This window comes from Rhea americana, unplaced genomic scaffold (assembly GCF_003343005.1).
Source record: "Rhea americana isolate MKP2758 unplaced genomic scaffold, rheAme1 scaffold_61, whole genome shotgun sequence".
In the NCBI taxonomy this organism is placed as follows: Eukaryota; Metazoa; Chordata; class Aves; order Rheiformes; family Rheidae; genus Rhea; species Rhea americana.
In genome coordinates this window covers 2,041,243-2,069,159 of record NW_028186768.1, presented here as the reverse complement: position 1 = coordinate 2,069,159, position 27,917 = coordinate 2,041,243, and the positions used below count along the sequence as shown (strand labels likewise).

At 48.6% G+C, this 27,917-nt stretch overlaps 1 protein-coding gene across 1 annotated transcript in view; it reads right to left on the bottom strand.

Annotated features, from left to right (window-relative positions):
* ASTN2 (astrotactin 2) overlaps nt 1-27,917 on the bottom strand; it is a 350,711-nt gene that overhangs the window by 79,799 nt on the left and 242,995 nt on the right. Inside the window, exons 18-19 of the mRNA XM_085320071.1 lie at nt 22,845-22,978; nt 21,512-21,660 (exon numbers count right to left, since the gene is read on the bottom strand). Of these exons, the coding sequence (XP_085176197.1) occupies nt 21,512-21,660; nt 22,845-22,978 (283 nt within the window). The remainder of the gene's footprint in view (nt 1-21,511; nt 21,661-22,844; nt 22,979-27,917) is intronic.

The window sequence follows — 27,917 nt, the reverse complement described above, 5'->3', positions numbered from 1 at the left end:
CTGCCCTGGCTGCAGCTCACAGCCTCACAAAACCCTGAGCGTCTGCCAAAGGGTACCAAAAGCTACCAGACCTCGTCAAAGCAGACGGCGCAGAAAATGTGATGAGGAGGGAGTCTCCCCTATCGCTATCACGCTGCTCCGTCGCCATCACGCTGCTCCGTCGCCAACCTGCACCTCTGGACGCAAGCGTTTCTGCTTCCCCACTTCGTTCTCCCCTTTCACTTCCCCAGTTTGGCTAAGCCCTGAGCCAGTTCAGCAACCGTGAGTCCAAAGGGGACGTCACCTTGATTTTACCCCGGAGAGGCACACGGCGAGATGTCTATCCGCTGGTTCCGAAAAGGGCTTTGTGCTACGCGGGATAATCCTGGGGGGTGGGGGGTGATAAAGATCTCCTCAGCCCCATGGAAATTGAGCCATGTTCCTCACATACCACTGCTAATTCAATTTTACACAGTGTGAATAGACCTGCCAAACCTTTATTATTCTTTCTTCTTGAGAAGTTAGCTGCAAAGGGGCACGGCGGGTGGAGGGAAGGCTGGGGGGCACGAAGGAGGGGTGGGCGCCCGCTGGCCGGGGCGCTCCGCGTGTCCGCTCTGCTGCCTCCCGCCTGCCTCTCCTCAGCCTGATCTCTATGACAAATGGTCACGCTTAGTGCTCTCCAAGCACGTTTTAGTTGCTCTCCTTTTTGAAACATGGGGCAAAAAATGGAGGGGGGGGCGAACTCTGAGGCAAACATTTAATTGCTTAGAAATGCCTGGAGCAGGGGCCTTTTGGATTTTGGTGAACGCAGGGGAAAAAAGCACCCCTGAAGCACATGCTCTGCAGTTCTGCTAACCTAATTCATTCTAGCCTAGACCAATCTATCCCACTCCTGGGCCTCATTCTTCTTCTGTTGTGATACCCCAATGYGGACTCCCAGGACCACCCCTGCAGCTCCAGCCCTCTAGCCACAGCCCTGCTCCATGCTCCTACACCAGAACCCTCCCAGCACACTTCTAAGTCCAGATATGAGAAGACGACCCATTCAGAGAACACACTCAGGGAATCTGCCAGCTCAGATTCACTCAGTCTGCAACGTATTTCCTGGATGGGCAAATACTTGCACAGCTAAATGGGACTTCACAGCAAACTCAGCTTGCTGGACCCCTAGGTCTGGTCCAATGCCCACAGCAAACATGGGATAGCAAATGAGAAATAGCCTGCAAAGCCAACACAATTAGAAATGCAGGATATGCAGGAACACAGCTTTCTTCTAGAAAAATCATCAAGTGCTCAGCTTCCACAGGGAGCCAAATTTCGGGCCCTTTTCTCAGTATCTCTCCCAAATGAAACAGATTAACATGTTGTCTTGGTGGCCAAGTGGAACTATTCAACCAGACTTGAGGAAAAAGGGAACCAATGTAGACAAATTAGAGGTATTTTGACTAAGCTACTAATGAGCATGAGCAAATCTAAAGGTCTACTTCCCAATAATCAGAGATGAGAGACGGAAGAAAAAGAAACTGGTAAATTAAGTCTAACATGCAGAAAAAGGGCAAACTTGAGAGCACTTTTAATTATTTCACATAATCCTGAAGCTATGATGCATTTTATAGGTCCAAATAGCAAGGCCTAGACTAAGAAGCTGTAATATTTGTATCCCACCCTGGCTACTTGAAATGCAACTTAAAATCAGCCTTCAATACATTGTTAAGTTTCATATTCTACAGCCGGGACATTTTTCTTCTTTCTGTTCTTCTTTCTAATTTTGTTGCAAGATTATCCACTAGTTTTCCTTTCAAACCTTGAACTACTCTTATGCAGTCTCTACATTAGTTCCACACTGAAGCTATTTGTTTGGGATTAGTTATACTTACCTAACTCAACGGGTGCTGGGAGGATTACTTGGAGTTTGCAAAGGGCTCTGAAAATGGAAAGCACTATATAAATGCTAAGTATTATGAAGTCAGATGAGCTATTTACTGATCCAGATTGGTAATACCCCCCATTCCAATTTGGAATCAGAAATTGAAAGAGCAGAATTCTTTTTTTGGAGAGACAAATAGCGGGAGAAGGCCAAGAGAAGTTCCACAAATAAAAGAAATCCTAAGACATCATTTAAGGTCAAAAAGGGGAGGGGTGGCTTTATTCCTGTTATGAACAAGCACTGAGGAACTTCCGGGCCCCAGACCACAGGTTTGCGGGGAGACAATCTGTGTGGGTGCAGGAGGGAAGAAAACGATCCCCCGAGAGATCTCCCTCCTGCATTTTGCACTCCTTCCCCCCCATTCATTATGCAAACTGAACTGCCGAACTGTTTGGCAACAACTTGCAACCTGGCTCTTGAACAGAGAGAGAGACAGAGCTGCTCTTATTTACATAGATGAGTTTTACTGATGTGACATGACATTTTGCTATGCAATGGTATTTGATTGTTTCATCTTACAGTAGCACCTAGAGGCCCCAGGAGAGATTCAGGGTTTTGTTGTGACAAATTTTGTACACATACACACTAATAGACAATTCCTGCTTCTAACATAATTACTGCCGTACTCCAAGGTCAGCTCTGTACAGACATAAAATAAAAAAAAACACAACAAGAAATATCAGCCCTTGTCTTCAGAGATTTACTATGAACAAATTTATCAAGTTGGGAGGGTTAATGGTAGCATGGGCCCTCATTTCCCTACAAGGATCTCCCAGTGCAGAATTGCACGCTCAAACTAGAGCTGAATCCTGCCCAAACGCCAGCCAGGAAAAGTCAGATGAATACAGAAGTGGGGGAGAGGGACAATGTGATGCAGAGAAAAATCAGGCTATCTATATAGGATGGCAGCTTTGGGGGCAAAGTTTTATGAGGAAGCTGCAGGAGAATAAATGAGGTGGATGGGTACAATGCAAGGATCCTTATTTAAAAGCCTCTTAAACAGATGACAAAGACCACGGTTGGGGGAAAGAATGGACAGAGATATTCATGGAGTCAGCAGCAAAGTGAGGAAACAACTGACCGACGATTAAGAATTGAATATGGCTATGCTCTAGGGGTGGAATTCTTGCTGCAGAGAAGAACCAGCAAAGTCCCAACCTTCAGGGTCCTGGTACACCAGGTTAGGAAATACATGGGTCATGATTCACCAACCAGTTGAGAAACATCTTATACTTGGTGGCAACTTTGGTGCTGGTCTGCCTCCTGGTGCAAACAAAGAGCCTGAATTGGCTTGCCAGGTAAGAGTTTAGATACAGTGAGGATTATTTTCCAATAAGGGCCAACAATTCGTCCCTTCGGATCTGAATCAAAGCTTTGGTAACTTTTAGTAGGATACATGCTGGCCAGCCAGGAGAAACAAGCATCCTGACTTGTACTCCAGCTATCTGCAGGGTTTGTATTCGGTGCCAAAATTGGAGCTGAAAAACAGTCTACTAGAAAGCTACAGCAAAAGGTTGTCATCCGCTCTAGGGATGAACCACTTCACGAGAACACGACAGACACTGCAGCTGGGTTACACAACCTCYCAACTGCAGCGAGCGCAAAGACAAGCTGAGAGAGAAACTATCTGCAATCAAATGCAACTGCACTGCGAACCCAAAGCAATGCCCCTAAGCATATTTTGCAGTCCCCCACTGGCGGCTTTCAGACTCGGCTCTGAAAAGTTTCAGGCTTGGTAGCACAGTAGAGGATCAGGGAAGATGCAAGGCTGCTGCTGTTTGTGTCAAACCAGGCAGGGAGGACCTCTCTGTATGGAACATGAAGATGCAAATAGCAGAAAGGTTTCAGAGATGGCAGTGGCTACAGAAAGAAAATAGGACGGGTGGAGGGGACACATAAGAGAACGGATCAGAGGAAGGTTGTGCTTACTGCGAGAGGGGATTATTCTGTGTGTGGACGATAAAACAGGTAGAGAGAGAGGGCTGGCTCCTTTCACAGAAGTGATCTGAGCACGAGGATGGGTGATCAGGCAGATGTGGGCGAGTGCATGTGTGTCACTTCATAGCTCCCTGTTGGGATGCTCACCTGGGAGGTGACATAGCAGCACTGCAGCTCCCGCAAACATCCAGCTAGTCCTGATGGTAGGATCAACACTGGCCAGTGCAAAGCAGAGGGATGTATGTACTAAAAATTGCTCCCTCAATTTTTTCCTCCCTTCTCTCCACTTTCCAGGTGCATCAATTAGCCTAATAAATGATACCAACCTCTCCTTACAAACTGTGTCTCACCAAGTGTTTCTACAAAGTGGCATTCAGCAGGAAAAAGCATGCACCCTATAGTGGGAGAGAGCACAGCCCCGCACACGCAACCTCTGCTCCTGCGGCTGGACACCGTCACGAGAGATGGGAAACACTCGCTCACAACCAGCCGGGAAGAGGAGACCGACCTCCACGCTGCGGGCAAGCATGCCAAGCCCCAGTGTGGATCCACCTCATCCATACTGTTTCTTTTTCCCTAGACAGAACTATTCCGTGAATTTGACCTTAACTTTTGTAAAAGTTTGGGGGTGAGGAGTGTCACATTTCTGACGTAGTTCATGTTTGTGAAAAAAACAAATTAAAAAAAAAAAAAAAAAAAAAAAAAAAAAAAAAAAAAAGCAAACACCCAGTCTCAGGCTACATTCGGTTTGACTGTGGTTGACATTTAAAGCCTACAGTGGCTGTGGTAAGGATGACAAACAGGGGTGGCCAGAGGTGCTACTGAGGCAGCAGGACAGAGCGTTGTGGGCGGCAAAAGGACCGTGGGCAAGGGAAAGGCCAGACAGCCACTCTGGAAAACACGCGGAGGAGGCTGAGCCCTCCCACAGGGCTCTCCTCCCAGCCCGCAGCATCAGCCCAAAAGGCAGAAGGCTCTTTTCCTGGAAGGGGCGTTCTTGCTCTCCAGGTCACCCTGGTGGTGCTGTAGTGGGATGGCTCTGTCCAGAAACGCTCCTGCATGTTTGTGGTGTTAAATCTGTGGGAGTAATGGCCCCCGTTCAGCCTCTAATTCCCTGTGGCAAGGCTAAAGACCTGCTCACCCCGTCTGACCAACTTCCTACTCAACCTCAGGCAGGTTCCTTCACCTTTCTGCTTCATTTTCCCTCCCAGCCCATCTGCTTTGACTGTGGGGGAAGGAGCTGCCTCATCACAGGCAGTGGCCAGCACAACRGGCTTTCACCCCAGCAGGGACCATTAGCCTCTATGGTACCAGCAGACCCACAAAACTGGATGGAGGACTCTTGAAAAATGCTCCCTTGATTATTCATTAATCAACATGAGCTCCTTAATTGGGAAAAGAAAATCTCTCTAGATATCGTTGGAGATCAGCTGACCAACATGAGTTTTGCTGATTACTKCTAAGAGCAGAGAGAAGGATTATGCTCCTCTCCTCCTCAGCTAGTGTTATAAGCACGCAGAATGGAGTTAGTAAGATAATTTAGTGGTCACAAGGGACTGGCTTTTATTCCCAATTTGAAAACTTGCTATTAAACATCATTTAAAGAACAATATAAAAAGAAAACAGCAATTTCTTTTTTTTATTCTCTTCCTACCATCATCATTAACCTTCTTTCTGCATAATATCCCCCCTGCGAAGGAACTTCAGCTGAGTAATAAAATTCCAGTACTTAAACCTTATCAATGATCTGGAAGGGAATATTCTTCTCATTTCACAGAGAGGGAAACCAAGGCACAAAGAACTGAAATGACCTGCTCAAAGTCACACTGAAAATTAGTAGCAGAGTCCTCTTTCCTAGGGACACAGCGCACCCACAGGTAAGTGCACTTACTGGCCAATTAGCTTTTATGGAGACATTTAAGAAAACATTTCCTTTCACAGATTCTGCCTGCTAATTTACTCCCAAGCTTTACCATCCACGAGTGACAGTGTGGTAGTTTCAGGCAGCCACGGAGCAACCCAGCGAGCCTCCTCCCTTGCTTGAAACAAACACATTCGCAGCAAGTAAAGATATCTGAAAAAACAGAGTACTCTGCAACATGCTGCTGAAAAACAGTTCGAGGAGTTTTTTTTTCTTTCTTTCTTTCTTTTTTCTTTTCTTTTTTTTTTTTTTTTTGCATGCCTATTAATTAAATCCGATGGCTGAGACTTTGTCAAAGCAGAGGGCTACACAGGGAGACATAATCCTGCCCTGCAAGGTACTGCATTCAGTGGTCAGTGCTCTCTGCACACAAGCGCGCTTCCCCGCGCAACCCTCTGTTTCGGTCTGCTCAGCTTGCTGGGACAGCTCTGATTTTACCTACATCCCATATGCTGCTACCCAAGTATTGCCTTTGTGGGACCCAGGAGGGAAATGCAGGCAGGGGAAGAAGACAGAATTGAGAAAAGGACGGGCAAGAGCGAGCGAAGCGTGGGAGAAAAGCACACCCTTGTTTGCTTTCCATYTCCCTGTTGAGAAACAGTTAATAGGTTGCAAGGTTTCCACCCTCCCAGGACTGAGCCTTTTTCCTCCCCTTTCGAGTGCCCCCTGCCTTCCTCCTCCAGTGACTGGGAAGCTGTGACTGCTCTACACCGCTGACACCTCGGCTGCTCTGGAAACCCATGAACTGTTTGAGAAAGGTCAGCTGGCAGCCTCTGCATCCCTTCTCCTGGCTTTCCATCCCCGACGGCCTCGGGCAGTGCAGGAGCCCCCTCTGTAGGCAAAGACCCAGATYTACCAGCGTCCCCTGCTTCTTGACAAGCCTTTTCAGCAACAACCTCTCTTCGTCCACCCCAGTTCAAGCCCCTGCAGCCCCTGCCGTGGAGCTAAGACCGCTGGGCTCTGCACCGCTCAGGCGCAAGGACTGATGCACAGGGAAATCGGGTCTCTCCTCTGCCGCTCAGTAACAGTTGGCCCTGTTAACCGAGGTTGGGCCTCTAGGACAGCAGATCTGCCTTTAAAACAGCCGACTTCTTGTCAGTTTGTTGTTGACAAAATAAAATAAGCAAACCTCTATGGTTCTGGGCTTTGCTATCTCTCCTAGGCCCAGAGCTGCCCTCTCTCCAGCCTCCCAAGCCTCTCCAAAGCAGTCACCATCTTTTCTGCAGCCTCTTGCCAAACCCAAGTCCCCTGGCACTGAGAACTTTTTCAGCTTGTGTTACTTGTGTAGTCCCTCAGGATGACAAAACCCTGGGGGCCACAGCTCCTTTTTCACCCTTTCTCCCATACCTCCYTACCCCAGCACCACAAATCAGCCAGTTGAGGCTCTCCAGCTTTACCACAGCTCCCCCACACCACTGCCTTAAAAACAGTTGCAGTTCAAAATGACCCCATTCCATCCATCAGAAATACTGCAAAATCCCCCCAAGGCTTTTACCGAGGCCAGCAGTGAATTAAGGACAGACAGAGGCCAGAGAGGAAGTAGCAGAAGCAAAATTCCTCCCTGGATGCAAACAAGCTCTATCCTTCCCCAAAGAGGAGTCTTGCAGAGGGTAGGAGGTTAGCAGCTGAGTCAAGGGCTTCTGGCAGTTATTAGCTACTCTTACAAACCAGTTTGACCACAACTTTTAAGTAAATGTGTGAGTTAGCCTGTGTTTACTGCTCCCTGCCCTCAGTTATAGTACCTCCTCCTTGGAGATGCTCAGCCTATGTTTACTATATCTTCTTATTAGTATGTCCAGAATTTTGCTTTAACACCTCTTCCAGAAAGCCACATACCAAAAGCATTTGCCAGCAGCCTTGTAAGGATTTGCTAACCTAGCGTAAGAATCTCCGCTCCCAGATGGTCTCTACCTGGAAGAAACGCRTGCTTTTACCCACTCCTAGCCCCCTTTGGATAAAGCCCCCAAACTTGCTRTTGCTCACACAGACATGCTCCATGAAAAATAGGAGTGGAAAACGGAGGGGGGCGGGAGGCGGAAAAGAGGATCTAAAGCCAATTTGTATGCACCCTGAAATAACTTGATTTCTCTAGCGTCCCARGAGCACTTCTGTCTGAGATGTAACATTACTCATTTTCATTTGGAGAAGTTTCAGCATGCAACAAAAATATCTCAAGCTCAGTAATGAGGCAAGAAATCGTGCTTACGTAGCCGAGCAAGTAACATCACTCAACTTCCCTGTCCTTGCAGCAGAAGAAAAATGTTTGGAGAATAAATTAATCCTAATAAATGTGGGATTCTGATCAGGCATGTATAACCAGCAGTACGTCTGCAGTATGAGCAACTGATGAAGTCATTGCTTCAAAGGTGCCTTGATGGAATTAGTCACTTGTAAGACAGAGGGAAGGAAAAAAAGCCCATTTCTTTTGTTAAGGAACATGAAAATGTTCCACACATCGGAGTGATTTATGGATTACAGTGCAGCAAAATTAGAGCATGTGGCAATTAGGGTCGTTCTCACAGTAACTACAGAGATGAAAGGCAGAGAGGAGATGAGCGAGAGGATGGACAGGATGCAGAAGGGCCAGATGAAGGCAAGATGCCAACATCATATTTCTGTGCATTTTTAGTTTTTAAACAAGGATTATTTTCCCTTTGCACAAATCACTGCAGGGGGAAGCAGGCTTCACATTTAAAACTGGTGCCACTGAAGATGAATCAAGCCATTAATCACGAGCGTAAGTATCCGTAATTAGAGCTGCCGGGAGTCACAGGAGCAAGAGTCAAAGGCTCTAACAGGATTACGGACAGAGCTGGATTGTTTTATGACCAATATTAGCAGATAAAGAGAATCGATCACGTGCTCTTAGAAGTCAGCTGATTAGCAGAGGGGGAAAGGAGGAAGGAATTTCCTAACTCCAACCCTGCCGGGTGGCCTTCACTCTCCACCGCACTGTCTGGCCCCTGCTGTACGCAGCCAGAGGACAGCAAGGTTTGCCCCAGCATCCTCCTTCCCGGGTACCACCGTGGGAGAGGGCAGCCGTAGCGCAGCAGCGGCCGACGGCCAGAAGCCGGGGGAGCTGGCTGACCCGGCCGCGCCGCCGCGGGGTCGGTCCTCGCACGGCTCGGCGTGTTCCCGACAAACGCGCCAGCTGTTTGCGGCTGGAGGACGCAGGCAGATGCTGAGCAGCAGACCCTCCCGGCGCGCAGCTGGGGCGAGCGCGGAGCGCCTCTCCGGCTACCCGGCTCTTGGCGTTATCTGCTTATCCCAGCCTTGCCCGGGCGGCTCGCCCGCTCCCCCCGCGCGGGCTGTCTCTCCAGCCRGCTCACGGCAAGCCCCGGCATGCCTCTCCACAGCCCTCGCAGGATGGGCCCCCATGAGAAGACTGGGGAGGCCAGGGGCCAGGCACCGGGTGCTGAGCTGCCTCCCAGGCTCCTGCGGCAAGACCTGGGCGTGGGCAGCTCGCAGCCTCTCCTACCATCTAGGTGCCCCAAGGCCCAATTTTAAGAGGTTATTGCTGCTTTTCTGAGCTCCAAAAGAAGAGACTACCGTCTCATGGTTCTTGTTCCCCAAAAAGGAAGGTGCCAAGGCCGGTGTGACACTGTCCTTCTAACCAAGSAACACCTCTTCCTCCCTGATGCTAGCCATCTTTCCAAAGAGTGATCCTCATTAAAGCCAGCAAACTAATTCACAGACCTATACATCTAGGTATCTCCAAAGTTTAAAATCAAATCTTCCCAGTGAGGGTAAATGACCTTATTGGGAAAGCCAGTCCAAAGAACAGTCCATCCATGGATGGCAGAACAATTGTAGAAGCTGTCCTTGTTGCTACATAGGAAGAAGAGCCAGGCTCCGAGCTCTAGGGATAGATTTCCTACCTCAGTGTCACCCTATTTCATCAGAGTCTGAGTCATCAAATCACCAGGAACAACCCCCAGGACTTTGCTTCAAGAGTCATGACCGGAAACTTCATTTATTAAATCAATGACCATTCCATATCTACCATCTCACTGTTAATAAAATGAAACAGGGGCTGGAAGGAGCACTGCACACTGATGCCTGGAGCCAGTTTTGTATTAACAGAACTTGTGCCCAGGAGCTCTGCAAAACTGCTCTTCTGGATCAGTGTGCAAGAAAGGGAGGAGGCATTATCCCACATTCCAAAAGGGTGTCCAGCAGCACTGTGGGGAATTCTTCTTCTCCAATACCCACTGGGATGCTGTTTCAATGCAATGTCCCTAATCAGTACAGCGCTGAAACACTTTTTTGGCCACAGGGAGCAGCTTATCTCACCAACTTTGACTACCTCTTCAAGCACACCAATGTGAGACTCTCTCAAATGTTTGTCATGCGGCACAGATGAAAGCATGCACTTAAATGCTAACCCTCATAGACCTTTCTGGGATGCATCAAATTCCACAGCTGGCAAAACATGGACTAGCAAGAAGGAAAATCTCTCTTGAGTTCAAATGATACCAGTTCAGGATATGAAGCTTTTCCTATTCCAGAGTTCAGCATAACATGGTGCCCATTTGAAAGAAAAATGTTCTCTCCTCTGCAAGCAAGCAAAAGCAGCAGGTCAGCAGTGCCCATTCCTCTCTCTGGCGAAGGAAAGGTCATGGTCCTGCACTCTGGAAGAACAGGATTACAAGGGTGGAAAGGGCTCAGGTACAGCCACTCCCAGCAAAGACCAAGTCAAGCTGATGTTGAGGTGAGACCCCTCCTTGACCCCACAACACCAGCTCCATCAGTGGAAAAACCATTACGGGAATGCTACAAAATACCCATTCTATCCTCTCCCCCATAACCCAAACTAGCCACAACAGTATTTCCTATTATGTCTCCATAACCTAATATGACCCCCTCTAGGGTCTCCAGATTAATATCCGAGAAAGTTCACAAGTCCAATCACCCAATTACATGAAGGAAAGATTTATCCTATCTAAACAGCAAGAAGTGTAACATAGACCCAGCTCCCCACTCCCTCCTGAGAACCAGATCTCAATCCATAGCAAGCTGAACAAACCAGGAAAGGGTCACAGGGGAGATGGAGAGGGTCTCTCCCTGCTCTTGTATCATATGAAACCTGGAGGAGSAGCAGCTATTTTAATTGGCAAATCCCCTGACTCAATGTTTAATCCTTCTCCAATCTTTGCTTCATTTCCCCTACATTTAAGCAATATCGGGAATAAAGTGCCCCTCTTTGAGACACCGTTCAACAAGAACGGCCCATCTGATTTTGGTGGACAGGGAGGTAGGGGATGGTGGTCCTCAGTGAATGCATGTACACGGCCCAGCTTGGGCGATGCAGGAGCAGAGGGCTGGTACCACCACGTGGCACTTAATACAGAGGTGTCTGGGGAATGACATGGACTAGAGCGCCTAGATGCTGGCAAATGAGAGCAGGCAATGGGCAGTATCACAGCCTAGAACAACTGCAGCTTTTGGTCTAAGGCTAACTTACTGCCCTGCCTCTGGGAGTGTCCCCAGAATGTCTCCAGCACTTGTGCTAAGAGAGGCATATCAAACAGGACAAAATCGGCTTTCCCAAGGCAGCTTTTGTGCTTCCCTGGGCCCTGGATACCCTTGTTTCTTCTAGAGAAGTGCAGAGGGATGTTATCCATTTTTTTGGATTATATTTCAACCACTTGACAAAAATTGACGTACGGGGGAAACCTCAGATCCAGCATCCAGAAGACTGGAAAGCAGATCTACCATCCCTTTCAGGATCTCATCTCAGGCTTTGGCTAGAATAAGAGGAACATTAAAAATCTCCAGCAGCATCTTAACCTGGCAAAGAACTTCAGACTGTACATAAGTCGGAGCACATCCAAAGGGAAGACCCCTGCATTTTAATTCAGTAACCAAGTTTTCTCCCAGAGTAGGGTCATGTTGCATTTATGGGTGCCTCACAGCTGAGATTTTCCAAGTAGCTCAGGCATGCATTGCCAAGCATCAGTTCTGCAAGCCCAGACAGAGCTTCCCTCCAAATTCCAGCCACAACTTATTGATTAGAAAAGCCTCTCTGTCTAGTCAATAAAGTCTCCTATGAAAAGGTTCCATCAAACAGCATTTGCATGCCACGATCATTCCAGCTGTGTTAGCAGCCTTCTTTTGATGCATTCTGACAAGATGGATTTGTGGCCTTGACTTTTCCAGATCAGGAGAAATCTAATCCTAGAGGATAATGTTACAGACCAGTAGGAAACTCCATGACTGGCCTCATTAACTGCCATTTAAGAAGTTCAGAGCCTTCTCTGCTAAAAGGGAGCATCTACAGCTGTCCTTTCCCTTGAGGGAGAGATATCACTCTCTGAACAGACAGTGCAATGCTCTTGGCAAACATTATGCCCTTAAAGTGCATAACATACTCCCAGCACCATCCAGGCTGCTCATTCCCCTGTAGTCAGCCAGGAATTGACAGACAGCCCCAGCTCTCCTCCTGYGAAGTGATTTATGAGGAAGTGAAGATAATGCCCATTTCTGTCCAAAGGGTGTTTGGGCAGATAAAAATAAAAACCTGGAACCACCATATGGAAATCTGAATTAATGAAATATTTCAGCAACTGACTCAACACTAACTGAGAACTGAGAACCCTCTACCTCCCTTCTGCTTTCCAGGATACAGAAATGACACTGGTAGGTGGAAATAACTACAGCTGTCCCAGTGGGAGAGAAATCAGTGCTTCACAGTGAATGTAATGGCCAAAATTAAGCACTTGCTTGGTGTTATTACACAACACATCCCAGGAAGCAGCTTCCAAGAACTTGACCTTCTCTTCAAAGACTTCCTTTTGAATTAACTTTTATTTTGCTAACAACAAGTGAAGTAGATTCACTGCACAAAAAAGGTGCTCTGGGAATTGAAAATGTTTTTACTCATGTACTGGTGACAACTGAGGCAGCAGCAATGACAACTTCCACACAACAGCCCTGCCCTGCACAGCTTTCCTACACAGAGGAGTTCATGGATCAAGCTCCACTGCATTTCTGTCCCTGGCTTGTGAGCGAGCCAGTACTCACCGATCCCCCRAACACCCACTACCCACTAAGAAACCGAGATCGTCCACACAGATCACTGAGGAGCTAACAGGCAGGAACAACTGCTGAGCACTGAGCTGGTGTGAGACAGTCAACACTAGATTACCAGCTCCTGACAACCATCAGGTCCTCATCTGCTCTAGCGATGCCTGAAGATGGCTTTTGAACACGAGTTAAATACACAGATACCCACGGAAAGAGGTGCCTATCATTCCCAGGCTGCACAAGCTGCTTTTCCTGAACATCAGCACCCTTATGCTGAGAGTAGCAGTCTGGCTTATAGGCGGGCAGTTCATCTGTTCTCCTCCACAGCCAGAGGCTGTGGTCTCATCCCCAGCCCTCAGTTTGCGATCCACCAATGGCAGAGTGCCTATGTCCCTGCAGTCAACTTACAAGTCAAAAGTCTTCTTCAAAAAATGGTACTTACATTAATATTATTTCATTCTTTATCTAGAGTTTTTCATCCTAAGGGCTTTATAGAGGCAGTCAACAAAACCATCATCCACAGCTAAGACCATTATCGTTTTTATTAATGGCTGGTTTAAACACTAAAGCTTTAATATCCCCCCACACTTTGCTGGCATTAATTATAACTCTGGATGTTCACATACATACCCAATTCATGGCTGAACCTCAAGCTCCTACAGCTTTCTGAAGGGCAGTGTCRCCTCCTGCTATTCTTTTCACTGCTCAGCATGTTTGGAAGTCAAGACTATTATTATGTGCCTTAAAACAATCTTTAGAGTGCAACTCCTGACAGGCACAGTATTTGTTCTGGCCAGATTGCTTGCTTTTCTCTTCTTCTTCCAGTCCATAACTGGTTTTCTTACGACAGTAGCAGCACAGCACGTATAAAAGAGGGATGTACTAGGAAGCAATGGTTGCCATAGCTATAGCTATACAGCCCCAGCTACCCAGACACTTCAGAATGATACACACTTTAAAAAACAGTTAAATACTCTTAAATAAAATATCCCAAAGCCTCAATCTGAAGCACAACTTGCAGGTTTACAAAACACAAAACATTCTGGTTTGACCTATTTTACCTTCTTTCACAAAGATCAAATGCATTCAATGACTTTTCCTCCGCAGAACAGCATTGCTCCAGAGAATCTTGTAATGCCAGCACTGTGACTTTCACAGATTTTATATAACCACACTCAACTTCTGCAAATTGTTCTGCCTCGTCTATTCCCCACAGACCCTCTCCAGCTTACCTGTCAAGCTCTCCTCCACATCACAGTCCTACTGCAAACAGCCAAGTTTCACTGGTATGACATAGGGCCTCACTTTGACCCTGACCAAACTGCCAAAACCTGCATTCTTCTATTCTGAGGTCTAGTGATCTTCAACAACCTCTTTCAGCAGACTGTGTTTCTGTTCCCTGCCTTTCTTCTAAGATTACAAGCGGTTCCAGATGAGGATCATCTCTTTCTATGAATGTGATCAATGCCCAGTCAGGATCTTTCAATGCTGTGGGAAATAWTAAAGCTTTGGAGTCTCAGTTTAGACTTCACCTGTGCTTCAGGGACAAGGCATTTTATAAACAACAGCAGAATTGCTGTACAGAATCCAATCAGTGGTATATGTTTTTGTTGTCTTTTGTTTCCCTTTCAGCTAATATCCCACAGTATCTCCCAACTGCACAGACTAAACTGCCAGCACACATTGAACTGTGGAAGCAGTGCTACTGAAAAGACAATCAGTGTAAGAGCCCGCACAAAACAGAATGGAAAAAGATGGGCTAGGAAAGAGGCAGAGCCTTGTATTCACCTTCTGTGATCTGCTAGCAGCAGCACAGAGTAAGTAACACATTGTAGCAACGTTGCAGTTTGCACTCACTGTCAACTGTAGTGATGGATGCTGCATCCGCAACACCTCTGCAGCGACGTAAGCAGACAGCCCGTAACCAGCACAGCAGGGACCACTGGCTTAGAGGGTTTTTGCAGAGCAGAAGAAGAGGTTGTGGGTTTACAGTCAATGATCATGCTAGCTTGTTAACTCTAAAGGAACATAAGYGACAACTCTCTGAGGTCTTTGCTGTTGATGATACTTGGCTCATCGTAAGGCCGTGCTGCATGAAGATCCAAACTCACCTTTGTCCCAGCAACTGGCTCCATGTTAAACTTCTTAACCAGGGAAACACACCAAAAAAGAAGAATGAAAGTAAGCTCCTTCATCTCTCCTCAGAGAGCAYACGTCCAAGAGAATGGATGTACATGAAGTTATGTCTTTCTTTTAAGMAGCAGCAATCCTAGTCTGTAACTGGAACTGCATAAACAGTAATTCTGCTTTGCATGCATTATCCCCCACCCTGTGCCTTTGCTCTTGGAGGCGCGTATGGTTCAAYAGTGAGGGTATAGTGCTAAGGCTAACTTATCCCTCAGCTGATGTGACCTTGTGCAAGTCATTTTATCTCTGCTATTTTTTTCTCTCCTTTGCAAAGCCTTTCCTTCCTACCTCAKAACTTGCAAGGGTCTGACTTATTAAGAGCAGTGAAGTGCTTTGAGACCCTCCTTTTGTTCATACTTTAAAACAAATACCACCACAGGCCTTCTTGTGGTTCCCTGGGCAAACACGTTGGCTCTCTCTGCTGTGCTGGTCTGCTAGTCTCCAGGGGTCTGCGGGCAGAGATGCTGCAGGAGCTCCGCAGATTTCCTGCGGCCCCCTGGGGGGTTAATTGCTCTGCCAGAGGGAAGCACTTTTCTGGAGAGGCCCCATTTATTTGGTCTTCCTTTGACAGAACTTCCTCAGGATCCATAAGAGCAGGACAGGAGGTCTGTGCCGTTCACTTTTGGCACTCTGCCCGCAATTCAATCTGCTCCCACTGCCGCCGCTGCTCCTCGCACTGACAAGCCCTCCTCCTGCCTCCACCGATGAGGTCATCTCTAATTTGGGGAGGCAAGGGGTGGAGGGAGATGGTGCAGGAATGCTGTGAGACAAAGTGAGCACCCCTAGCCCTTCTTTGCTCAGCTCTTCAAGGACAAGCTACATCACCGGAGCCTGTTTGATTTCTAATTTGCAGCTTAGATGGTTGGGACTTGATCCCCAACTGACAAGCTGGAGCAACACAGAGGGGCTGCAGGACAGCTCTAATCCACAGCAGCATCCAGCAGGGAAGCCCCTGTTAGCCCTGGCCAGGCCCTGGTCAATGGATGCCTGGTGCAGAAGTCCAGCTGGCAAAGCAGGAATTGAAAAACAGCACCAGAGAAGGGACCAAGGAGCTCCCAGAGCTATGCAGCATCACAACAGCGATACAGCCACGGCCACCSCCGCGAGAGCAGCACGGCCCCCTCYCTGCAGAGCCACAGACCCCTGTCCATCACACGGACAAAGCACATCCCTCTTCCCCCGTCCAGCTGCTCCCAGGCCGGCCATGAGCATGCTACAAATATATTTAAGGGCTTTTTTTTATTTTTAAACCTTTGGCTAATGCTGCTATTTTTAACTCCAGGGTTGAACAGCCACCCCACTGCTCTCCCAGCGATGAAGTGAGCAGGAGATGGGATTAGTGACGTTACACAATCGTCCTGCTTGCTCCAAAGCGGGGGCCGGTAACAAGAAGCCTTTTCATTGCTCTGACCCATGAGCCATGCGCAGCCGGGGCGCCAGGCAGGTCTTCTCCTTCCTTCTCCTCCCAAGGGGTTAACCACGCTGAAATCTCGGGCTCACAGGTTTGGCGCGTCAATGCCAACTGCCACAGGGCAAGCAGCATCGCTCAGGCTGGCCATGAAACGCAGGCAACTGTTACACAAAGAGAGGCCCACGGGCCGGCTGGCCCGCCAGGCCTGTCCCGCTAGCTGGTGCGTCAGCAAAAAAGCACTTTTGAACACAAAAACCCCACAGCTCTCACATTTTCCATCCTTGCAACACGTGCGTTAATCYACATCAACCCTAGCGCAGGAGGGCTGTCTTGCTACCTTCCCTCCATCGGCTTCCAAAACCCACCGATAAACAGAGGTATAAGTGACTGCCAGCAAATACTAAAGAAAAAAAGTGTTTTTTCCCCTTCTTCACTTGCTTGTACCATTCATCCACCTGTGGTCTACCCTAGCTGTGAAAATAGGTTCACATCTTTGAGCAGTTGCTGTGGTGAGTCCGAGCACCGATGAGGCCCGGGGCTAACTGCACCCTCCCTGCTGCGGCCACCCGCGGGCGCAGGGATGCTGCTCCTCCCAGACCAGCAGCCCAGAGGTTTCATGCTCAGATGCTCCCTACCAGTCCTCGCTTTGCTTCTCAGCCCAGGCTGCCCTGTRGCAGTGGGACTTGCCTCCAGCCCCACTTCCCCATGGCAATCCCACAGCTGAGGGTCCAAGGGCACAGGCAGGGGGGTGAAATGCGTCACCAGGACAATCCCGCTCAAGGCCTGGCCACCCAGGACAGCCCCATTAAATGGTTCAGGTGGGTGTTAAATCCTGCACAGGTCTGTCTGGACCCCCGCCCTCCCTAGGAGRATATTGCCCTTCCTCCACCTTTTGAATGTATTTTGAGGAAAGATACACTTCTTAGATACACTAAGAGACYAGGGGGCTTCTCCACAGGATATGCATTAAATGGAGACAAGAAGAAGGATGATCTTGGATTGGGGCCAATGCCAAATCCCGGCTTTACCAAGGACTGCATCCTTAAATTAGTCAAGTCTCAACAAACAGAGGTTTAAAGCAGCTCTGGGAGTCAGGGCTTGACACCATCATATTTAAAGGGAATGACGCATAAGGACCCAACGTTTCATCTCAGGTTCTTGGCTCCCAATGCTAAAAATCAGGGCAAGGATCCTTTTTCTTCCTACCAGCCTGCCTGCGCTCCGCACGCAGGACTATCTCACATGTGCCATCCCTGCAGAGCACGGAGGGGCCCAGCTCCTGGCGGGGGCCTTTCTAAGTGCTGGTGTTCCACGTGGTGACCATCAATACTCCAGGCCCCTCAACTACAACAGGCGGGGAGGCAGCCCRGGGTACGGCGACATGAACCGAGAAATAAAAAGCACTTTGCGTGGCGTTCGCGTTATCCCCTCGGCCCTCCCCCTCGGCCCCTTTGGAGCTTCTTAACTTTAGAAACCTTCCTCCGGAGGAGTGTTGGAGTGACAGAAAACATTTTCCAAGCCTAATATCAGTTCCAGATGTTCACAGCCATTTCAGTTTGTACTTCACCCTGTAAAACACATTTTTCTCCCTCCCCGTCTCGAGCGCGGAGCCTGCTTCTCCTATGACATAATGCGCTGGCTTGCTCCGCCGGCGCGCGCACAGACACACACGCTCGCGCTCTCGCCCTCTTCGAGAGCCTCGTGTGCAAACAAAGAGCATCGCTCAGCTACAAAGCTGTCGCGCACATGGAGCTATGAGTAATTTCCACAAGTTTTAATAAACAGCTTGGGCCGTAATTGCTCGCCGTCTTCTCTGCCGGCTCCCGCGCGGGGAGCCGCGCTCTCCCCGCTCGCTGGTGTTGAAAGCGTGGTTTGTTTCGCGCACAAGTTCACCTCGGGAACGAGCCCGATTAGCATCAGATGGTCCGAGGGCTGTGTTCTCCTAAGCACTGGTAATAAGGCTCTCAGAAAAACAAAACAAACAAAAAAAACCAACCAAAAAACCCACGAGCTTAGCTGGGCAGCCGCTGACCGACTCGAGCTCCCAGATTCTTTCACCCTGTCCTGTCACACCTCTATCCCGCACGCGGAGACCAGGCAAGGGAGGAGGGGGATGCGCATTAGGCCAGCCTTAAAACCTTGCTTCTGACTCCGTTCCAAGAAGAAGAGGAGCAAATATTTTCTGGCTCAAGGGAAAGACTTCAATTGCCAGTTGCAAAGCAAGGGGGAGGCAAAGGAGTTTTGCGAGTAACAGAGCGGAGACTTTTCTTGAGGAACAGAGGGAAGTAGAAGGAGGATTAGGCTGGTGGTCAGGAATCATCTACAAGCAAAGCTTGCCACAGAGAGGAAAACTGGGTTGGCACAGCTCTAAGCCACACCCAGTACCAGGAATCACAATGAGAAGTGGCTTCAAGTGTCGTAAGAAAAAATAAAAATAATTTAAAAAGCTAATAATCCTCTAAATAGCTAAGAAATGAACTACAGCAGCCTCATGAACCTTCATCCCTCACAGGTTCGTCTCAGCCCAGCATTCCCACACTCTGCAAATACCTRTACACCACCCAACAAGAGGAGCAACCCACTTCTAAGTGCCAGCACCACAAGACCGCTGGGGAAGGAAGACCTGGCCGTATCTGTCAAAAGCACCTCAAAGTTCACATTTTTTTTCCTCCCCACAGAGGCTCCCTCCTCTGGATTTGTTGTTGTTTTTGCATGTGTGTGGATGCTGACCTGACCTAATGGCAACATGCTGCAGAATGACGGTGGATGATAGTAGTGAGGAGTCACCACAGACGGATTTTTGGCTGCACTGAGTGAAGTACCAAACGAAGCCTACAAGAGCTGTACAGACTCAGCATCTCTGGAAACCTCAGCAAGGTATTTGCAAGAATCAAGTCATCTGGCATTAGAGGCCTGTAGAGTGGGAAAGGAATGAAGGAAGGAATGTTGTTTGGTTATAAACAACATAGAAAAAAAAGGAGAGATTTAGTTTTTTTTTTTTCCTTTAGTTGTTAATGGGGTCATTCTGTCCTGAATGGTCCCACAGAGCAGAGAGGGGAGTGCAGCTTCTAACAATGCCTGTCAAACACATGGCAGTCATAAAAAGAAAATAATAATAATAATCTGTATTTCCTACTCTGGCTGCCAGCCACTTCAAAGGAGAAACCCCATGTTTCCCTGGTCTGGCCTCACCTGACCAATGTGCGAGCAATCTGGAATCCCCATTCAAAACAAAGCGCTTCCTTTGGTGGCCTGTTTCCTTTTTCCCATTATTGGAAGGTGCCCCTCCAAGATAAAGAACAAGCCTTCTTCCGTGCCAGGAAACTAGAAACAGAACCCAGGGGGCATGGCCACACTGGGCAGCTTTGGGAGTGGATGTTGGCAAGAGGGTGCAGGGGAAAGTTACTCTGGAATAGGACAGACGTACAAACAAGGAGAAACAGCTCTTCTCATGGGGCTCTCTACAAACAGCTAGGGCCTCTAGATACGGAGCTCTAGCTCTCTCTAGCAGAAAAAGCCTCATTCTTGTAGCACAAAAAAATCGGATATGATGGTAGAAAGGGCCATATAAGCATCTAGAACAGACAAGCTCGAGATGAACAGACAGTCAAAACTTCTCCATGGCCATAAGCAGGAGCAGCTTGCTCTGCAGCAGTTCTTAYTAATAAAGAGCTTGGTCCAGGAGGTCTTAGAAAATTAGCGAGGAGAAGAAAAGAGCCACCAACACAAGCAAAAGAAGCTTCTGAGTGAAGCACACGATCAGCTCAGCTCCTCATTCCCTGCAGAAGGGAACAGGGATTGCCTTCGTGCAGCTCGCAGCCTGGCTCTAGGTGATTTCGCTGTGATTACATTTCTAATGGAGTCATCGCAGATTTAAACCCTCARGTCCCACTGAGGTCTGTCACACGCTGACCACCAGAATCAGATCCGTGCATGCCTTTACTCTTCCTCCTCCGGGCCCCTGGATTTTCAGGATTTGCCCGGAGCCTTTGGCAAGTGAGGTCCCCCTCTAAGCAGACCTACCCCCTCGTTAAGTCTTAGTCGTTCGTCCTTGCAGATTACCTGGACATACATGCCTCTCCATAAACTGACCAGGCACCTCCTTAAAACAAACAAGGTTTTCACCCCCAAAACACACAGTTGTTCCAGAGCCTCGCTCCACTGACAGACAGAGGCCTTTTGCCAACATTCCCCTACCCAGATGCTGAAATTTGGCAGTGCCAGCATTGGAGAAAGTGACCCTTTGCACAAAGGCAGATCTGTGCTTCAGTCAACACTGACTGCTCCTGACATGTCACATGAGTTTCTTCAATGAACTAAATCCAAAATCCTTCAGCAAAACACAGCAGGAGAGTTTTGCCTGGTTTTCTAACTAGCAGTGGCTGAAGCCACTCAAGGCCTCTAGTGATATTTTCTAAGATACATCACTGATTCACTCAGATCCAATTCCATCCTTCATATCCTTCCACCTTGTCCAGCAGCTCCTGAAGCATGGCTTGAATTGATGACAAAGACTTCACTAACCACAGAGCACTAAGTCCAAGCCCTGAGCTGGTRACTGGACTCCAATCCAGGGAAGTTTCAGGTTCCCTTGGAAAACACACACACTGCTCAAACAATCTTTCTAAATTTTGCAGGCTCCAAACAGCTCTGATAGCTGTGCAAGGTAATTTAAAGGGTCCTTTAAAATGCTGRCAAGCAAGGCTTTATTCACTGGAAAGGACTGGTAAATCCTTGAGTTGTTTGTGAGCAGTCTTCTTCCCCACACCCATCAGGCTGTAACATTTCAGATTGATCAGATCAAACAGTCATTTTAGTTAGAAAATCTAGCTCACAGGTCTCTTAGCCAAAAAGGGCAAATCATTTTCTTCCGCTATGCTGCATTTTCTTCCTCTGTTTTCCCTTCTCCTCAAATAACCACATCTGCAGAAGCCTTTAGAAATCTCTCCTGAAGGGAGAAGTTTAGACACCACACACAACACTTCTTCTTTATGCACCTTTCTGCACAAAAGCAGCAACGTCCCTGAGGATAGAGACGTCACAGCTTCCAGCAGTGCAGAGAACAGCCAGCAACACTGCACAACCTCTACAGCAAGAGAAGCTTTCCCTTTGCAGCCTCGCTCACCTGTGTAGAGGTCTGTGTCCGTGTACTCATCCACCTTCTTGTGCTGCAGGACGTAGTCAGACACCTTCGTTCCGATTGCAGGCTGAACATCCAGCCACTCCAAAGAGACCACTGTGCTGGAGGGCTCCACGGTAGGGGAGAGTCGCAAACTGGACAGGACACAGAACAGAAACCAAAGAATTATCAGCTCCCCTTCTGGGGAGGAAGCTGCTTGTACAAACAGCGTAACCTTCAGAAAAGTYCACGCTCACATACAGGCACGTACACAGACCCACAAGGACACAGGGTACAAAGGGAGAGTAGATGAACACAAACAAAATAAACTTCCAGTTGAAGGTCAGCTAGATACAGCCTCCCCTGGTGGGTAGCTCACCTCCCTGGCTCCCAGGAGAGCTTTGGTCTTGCAACGCCAGCCACACAGCCGCAGACAGCCTGACTAAAGGAGCCTTCATCTTCCAAGAGAACTTCTYCCTAAACTCAGCCACTCTATGGGGGACTGAGGACCAGATGCCCAAGAGCAAAAGAATAGGGGAAGATCTAGCTTTACTTTCATGCAACCCAGCTGGGTTGAGCCCACACAAAGGGAGGGTCTAGTCTACATTGTGAGTGAGCAAAGGCAAGGGAGTAAGGGAGGGAGAGAGAGAAGGGGTGAGTGYGGCTGTAAATTTACCCAGCTGCAAATGAGCAAGCCTCTGATGGGCGTTAGCAAAAACAAAATAGGGCAGCTGTGCACAAAGCTGTGCATGTATCAGAAAGCATGTGGGTATCGGGGAGTGCAGAGAAGCTTTGCACTTCTAGCTGTGCTAATGCAAAGGTATGCATTTGTTTTTGCACTGAGGTAAATGACAACAGGGCTATGGAAAGTCCATCTCCCAAAATACAAGTGTGTTTGTTGAACTCAGGATGGGAAATCAATCCTCTCTGAGGCTATTGGCTCACTGAGAAGGTGTTCTGTTCCTTGTGGATAGCTGGAGCCAGTCTTCCTGCTTCCTCTGCTAATTCTCCATCACTTTGCTCCTGATTTGCTCTTGCTCTGACAAGCCACAATGAATTGCACTGTAATTCCATTTCTTTCAGCATTTGAAATCCCATTCTACAAGTCCGGCTAATCAGGTGATGAAAATCTACAAGGAAACCTTCCAGGCCACAGCTGGAGCCAGGATATCCTAAAGGCATCAGTCACACAGTCAGATGTGCTGGACTGTAGCCGTGGGCTCAAATGTGAGAGGATGGAGGTGTCCATGGGCTGAGCTGCAGCCACACAAGAGCCTGGAAGAAAGGGGGCTGGTGCTTTGGACAGTGACCCGTGGGAGTGGTTCGCACAGATACGTACACAGGCTGAGGGAGAGGGCTGCAGTTCGGGAGTCCGTTCTCATCGAAGGCGTTGAGGTCACACCTGCACCAGTCTTCGATAACATCACCTTTCCCCGAGCACCAGTATGAGCTCATCAGGGCTCCCTTGAAAGCCTGATGCAAGAACAGAAAGKGTGAACACGTATGCTAAAGAGTCAGTGAAATACAGCCAGTGGCTCAGCCTCACGCTGCTGAGAGGCAAGGGCATGTGTGCAGAAAGTCTAGGATTCAGGGAATCTGGGGAGGGGGTCTCCCCAGCTCTGCCATGGACTCTGCATGGCCCTGGGTACGTCACGCAATCTCCCAGTGTTTTAGCTCTCTCTGGAAGGACAGAACAGCGATGCTGGTTCATCTACATACGCTGTTTTTGGCGTGGGGATGGGGAGAGCACCTGCACAGTGCTTCATGCAGTAGGGATCTCTTGTGATGCAGGACCAAGCTGCCTGACAAAACCCAGACATAAGCCTGTTTGCAACACAGGACATCATACCTAGGGTATCTTTGTGTTGCTGCTGCACACAGTGGAACTTTTCGGTGCGTCCCTTCCACAGACGTTTTGGACCCCATGAAGAAAAAAGTGATTCCTATAGCCATAGCAATACAAGCCACTGTCATCTCCCTCATCTGTTTGCTATTCATATGAGCTGCTCTCTTGCAAGCAAATTTACACTCTGCTCACTTGTATAAGGACAACTCACAAGAATAACTGCAAAATCTGAACCCTGCCCCTACAAAATACTTGAGGCTGTACCCAGTTGGGAACCCCTTCCTCTGCAGGCTATCCTCAACTTGACCAGAAGCCCTCTTGACTGCTCCTAGTAATGTAAACTGATCCACGGGAGAAACAGCAGATGTCCATCTGTTGGGATCTGAGACTGAAACGTTTCCATCAAATTCCCAAAGTCCTTTAGGTCTAATCCTGCGGTGTCTTCCCTCCACTCATCCCACAATTTGGTGAGCGAATCTGGGACGGTCAGTCCCTGTGCTGGTTCCCACACTCCCGGAGAGGGTGTTCCTTGCTCCGTACGCTTGTGTGAAGTTACGATTTGATATTTTTATGGCTGTTTCTCCTGCTACCCTTTGCCCGTCTTGTCTAATTAAGCTTCACACTCAGAAGATAGCATCTCTCACTGCACACAAACACAGCAAAAGAGAACTGACTTTATGTGACGCCACAAATTCCTGCTAGAATAAACACAACGCCAAAACTTCGTCCATTAAAACAAGCCTCTCTGTAACGCTTTTGACCTTTCAAAACACACATTTTGGAGCCTAAATGCCAAAAAGTTCCTCTTTTATGTGCAACAGCCGTGCTGCCAATCTTCGTTCAACCAACCCCGTGTCCCCACAGCAACGCTATTCCGCTCATTCAAATCTCCAGGAGCTCCAGCCTGCGGATGCCTGGACCCTGCGATATAGCCAGCCCTCCGCGAGGCTACGCCTTAAAGATAAAACATGCCCTTTGGGGAGGACAGGGATAGCTTCAGCGGATTAGGTATTTAGCACAAAACTACAGAAAAAGCGCCATCCTGGGGACGTTTATAAAAAGCAAAGGTATAAATAGAGCCTGACGTCACGGTTCCTATTGTTTGGGGTTTTGTCGCTTTCCCCAAACACGCAACCACCTTTAACAAGGTGCCTCCTCGCGCCTGAAATATTCCTGCTTCCAGACGTTTATAAAATGTGACTGTTCCAGAAGGGGAAAAAGCTCAGCGATGGGGACAAATGGAATATGTTAAAAAAAGAGAAAAAAAAATAAAACAAACAAAGGGAACGCCTGTGTCGAGCCCAGAGCCGTGGCCTCCCGGGTGCGAGCAGGACCACGAGCGGAGGGTGTCAGGAGCGGTGAGCGCTCGGGCAAGGGAGAAGAGAAAACACCGAAGGCCCAGGCGACGGCTCCCCGAGCACGCCGAGATCAGCCGCTCGAGGGGACACGGAGCCGAGGTCCCTGCCCACCCCACAGCACTGCTGCCTCTGGCCCGCTCCCCCTGCTCCTCGTAACCTTGGRGAGAAACCCCACCAGCCTCTTCCCTGCCCTTTACCCAAGTCCAAGAGTTAATTCCTTCCTTTCCTTTTTTTTTTTCTTTTTGGTGTGGTAAGTGCAACGCAGGATGAGCAATCCCCGATCCTCCGCCTGCGCAGCCTTGCACACGTTTTAATTAGATCCTGCAGGTACACAGCCGCGATCTGCCTTGCGTCAACCTTCACAAAAACGARGTTAGCGACTCGGCGCATCCTTCAATCACGCTCATTAGGGCGAGCGCACCTACGCGCACTAACAGGGTTACTCCAAGAAGCAGACCCCCCCGGGCCCAGCGGCAGCCTCTATCCAATTTTACTGATGCTTGTTGGTGGAGGAGCAGCGGCCKGACGCCAGCCGGGCCAGGGCGGCAGGGCAGCGGGTGGGCTGGGCGCAGCGGGGCTCGCCTTCGCTTGCTTTTCACAAGGGCTTCTAGGAAGCATGGCCGCTGGGCAGCCCGTGCTGAACGGTGGGGAAGTGGCGAGAGCAAACTGAGGGAGGGAAGGGGGAAGGTCTTTCAGGCAGCAGGAAGATGGAGTGAAGCTCAGCTTTCTTARGACCTGAGGTAAAGCAGAGCCCACTCTCCCAACCCGAGGACATCTCTTGAGGGTGTTTATCATTGCTTTAGAAGGCTTCATGGGGACACTCGCTGCCCGTTGGGGATGTTCGCTTTTCCTGCAGAAACTCCAGGACAAACTCAAGGTCTCAATAAGCTTTCAGGACTCTCTGGTCTTCCTGACTCTGAAGCCATGTATAGCTTTTGCTCTAGCTCTCACAAAGCCTGTGCTTCCTTCTGGTGCCCTCCCTGCCAGGCTCTGGACGGAGTCTGCTCTATCTATCATCAGAGGTCCCTGCTAGAGATCAGCAAGCTGAGTTGTCTTACCCTGAAAAGGCGATAGCTTTAAACTGCCTGGCTCATCCTAACCCTCAAGTCAAATTGCAGTCAGATGCTCCTCTGCAGGTGGGATGGCATGTGAGCCCTTGCTTCCTTTTCTCCTCCTAACAGTGTACCAAGAAGGTAAGGGCTTGCTCACACAGACCCAGGGGAACTGTGCTTGTCATCCAGACCAAGAGCCTCATAGCACAGAAACAGCAGGAGCAATGGACAAAGGATGCCCGAAAGCACTGAGATCTGTCCCATGGGCAGCTTCAGCCCTGGGGGAGAGCTGCAGCCAGGAACGGGCAAGATCTCAACCTGGCCCGCAGCRAGAGGACTGCTTCTCCTCCTCCTTYCTCTCTCAGAGTGGGGTACCTCCAGCCGAGAGGAAATTCCCAGGTGTACCTCCTTCCTTCCCTYGGTGCYGCTGCTGCTTCGTTCCTCTCTGTCAGGAGACAACGCACAGAGCAGCAAGTCCATCTCCGACATGACAGTTTCTGCTTCGGATGCTCTGCCACGGCAGTCAAGCCAAGTCACTGAGCCGTGAAAAGCCAGGACATGGAAACACGAAGCGCTTCCCAGGCCTGCTCTGCCGGCTGGAGGGGCCAGGGACGGCAGAGTGACCTCGGACAGGCGTCCACCACCACACGCTCGGCTTCCCACTCTTCCCGCACTTGCCAACCACTCCCCGGGAATCTCAACGCCCCTCTGTGCCCTAAGGCAGTTTTATCTTTCATTTAAAAGTATCCAAATTGTATTGTTTCCCTGTGAGTCAGCCCATTTAGTTTATGTCCTTCAGTGCCAGAGGGGAAATTTATGAGATGAGAAACTGGCTCGAAACATTTATTTTCTAGATGACGAGTCATGCCATTAGATATATAGCATTATGAATCATAGGAACAGCATCTAATTTGCTCTTAAAGGTATAATAGGTCTGACTCCCCACACCCATATACACACATATATTGGATTGATAGTTCCCCCACCGGATGGCTAGTTTATTTGTTTTGACACGAGCAAGACTTACAGGACCATAAAGTCCCATCTTACCATAAGTTAAGCCTATTCATAAAAAAATATTAGGGAAATGAATGATCAGCTAAGCACATTTATCCTACACTCGACTGCATATGGATCTTTCTCCTGTTGTTATTTGTGCTCAGGGGGAGGCTGACTGGCTTCATTTTATTGCTTAGATGCTTCAGCAACAGAATATTTCCTCTCTGTCCTCTGTTAGACCTGGCTGATAGAGGGAGAAGCATTAAGTTATTTTTGACTACGGGTTTTCTGTTGAAAAAGAAACTGTCTCCCCAGAGAGGAAGACAGTAGGACATGAAGGAACCTTTCACATCAGCAGTTGCAGGAGTCAGCACGCACTGCTGAGCCTGTCATTTCCRAATGGGATACTTAAATGGGTGGTGTTGGGTGCTTCTGTGTTTGAACATCTGATCTTCCTTGCGGTCAATAGGGGTATTAAAATCTGACCCAACTAGTTCTTTGGATGAAGGTTTTTTTGTGGTTGATAGGCACCTCAGTTTATGGAAAATTAAAAACRGAAATACAGAGAGGAAAAAAAAATGAAGAGACCAGGCATGCTAGACATAGCTGTGCATTTTTTGCAGGGATCTGCTGCAGATATCTAAGATGAACAAAAAGCTAGTAATTCGGTACATTTTGGTTTTTGCACTAGTTTCTTTTCTTTTTTGAAAAAAAAAAAACATTTTTTCAGAAATAGGTTTCTTGGCCACTTAAAATAAGCAGGAAAAGAACAGTATTCCCCTTAAGCCAGGAAGAATGGCTCAAAATCAACATGCTACTTGCAACAAAGGGCTTCCAGCTCCCAGCAGAATCTGCTCTGCATCTTAGAGCATCCTTGAGTCCTGCCTTCAGTCCTATACCTGGGTACCAGTTCAGACAGGCCTCCCTTTTCTCAACCTCCCCTAGTAAAAAGGGTGTAAAAAGGGCATATTCTGTCACTGAGGTACATTACTCAGGAACTAGTTGAAACCTTTGGTGCCACTGCCTTCAGGTCTCCGTGGTCAGGCCAAACAAGGGAGGCRGAGGGCGTGAAGCCTTCACAAAAGAGATGAAGGCAAGGAAAGAGGACATGGACAGGGTCATGCCAGCAGATCAGCTCAGTCTGTTTTTCAGGGACA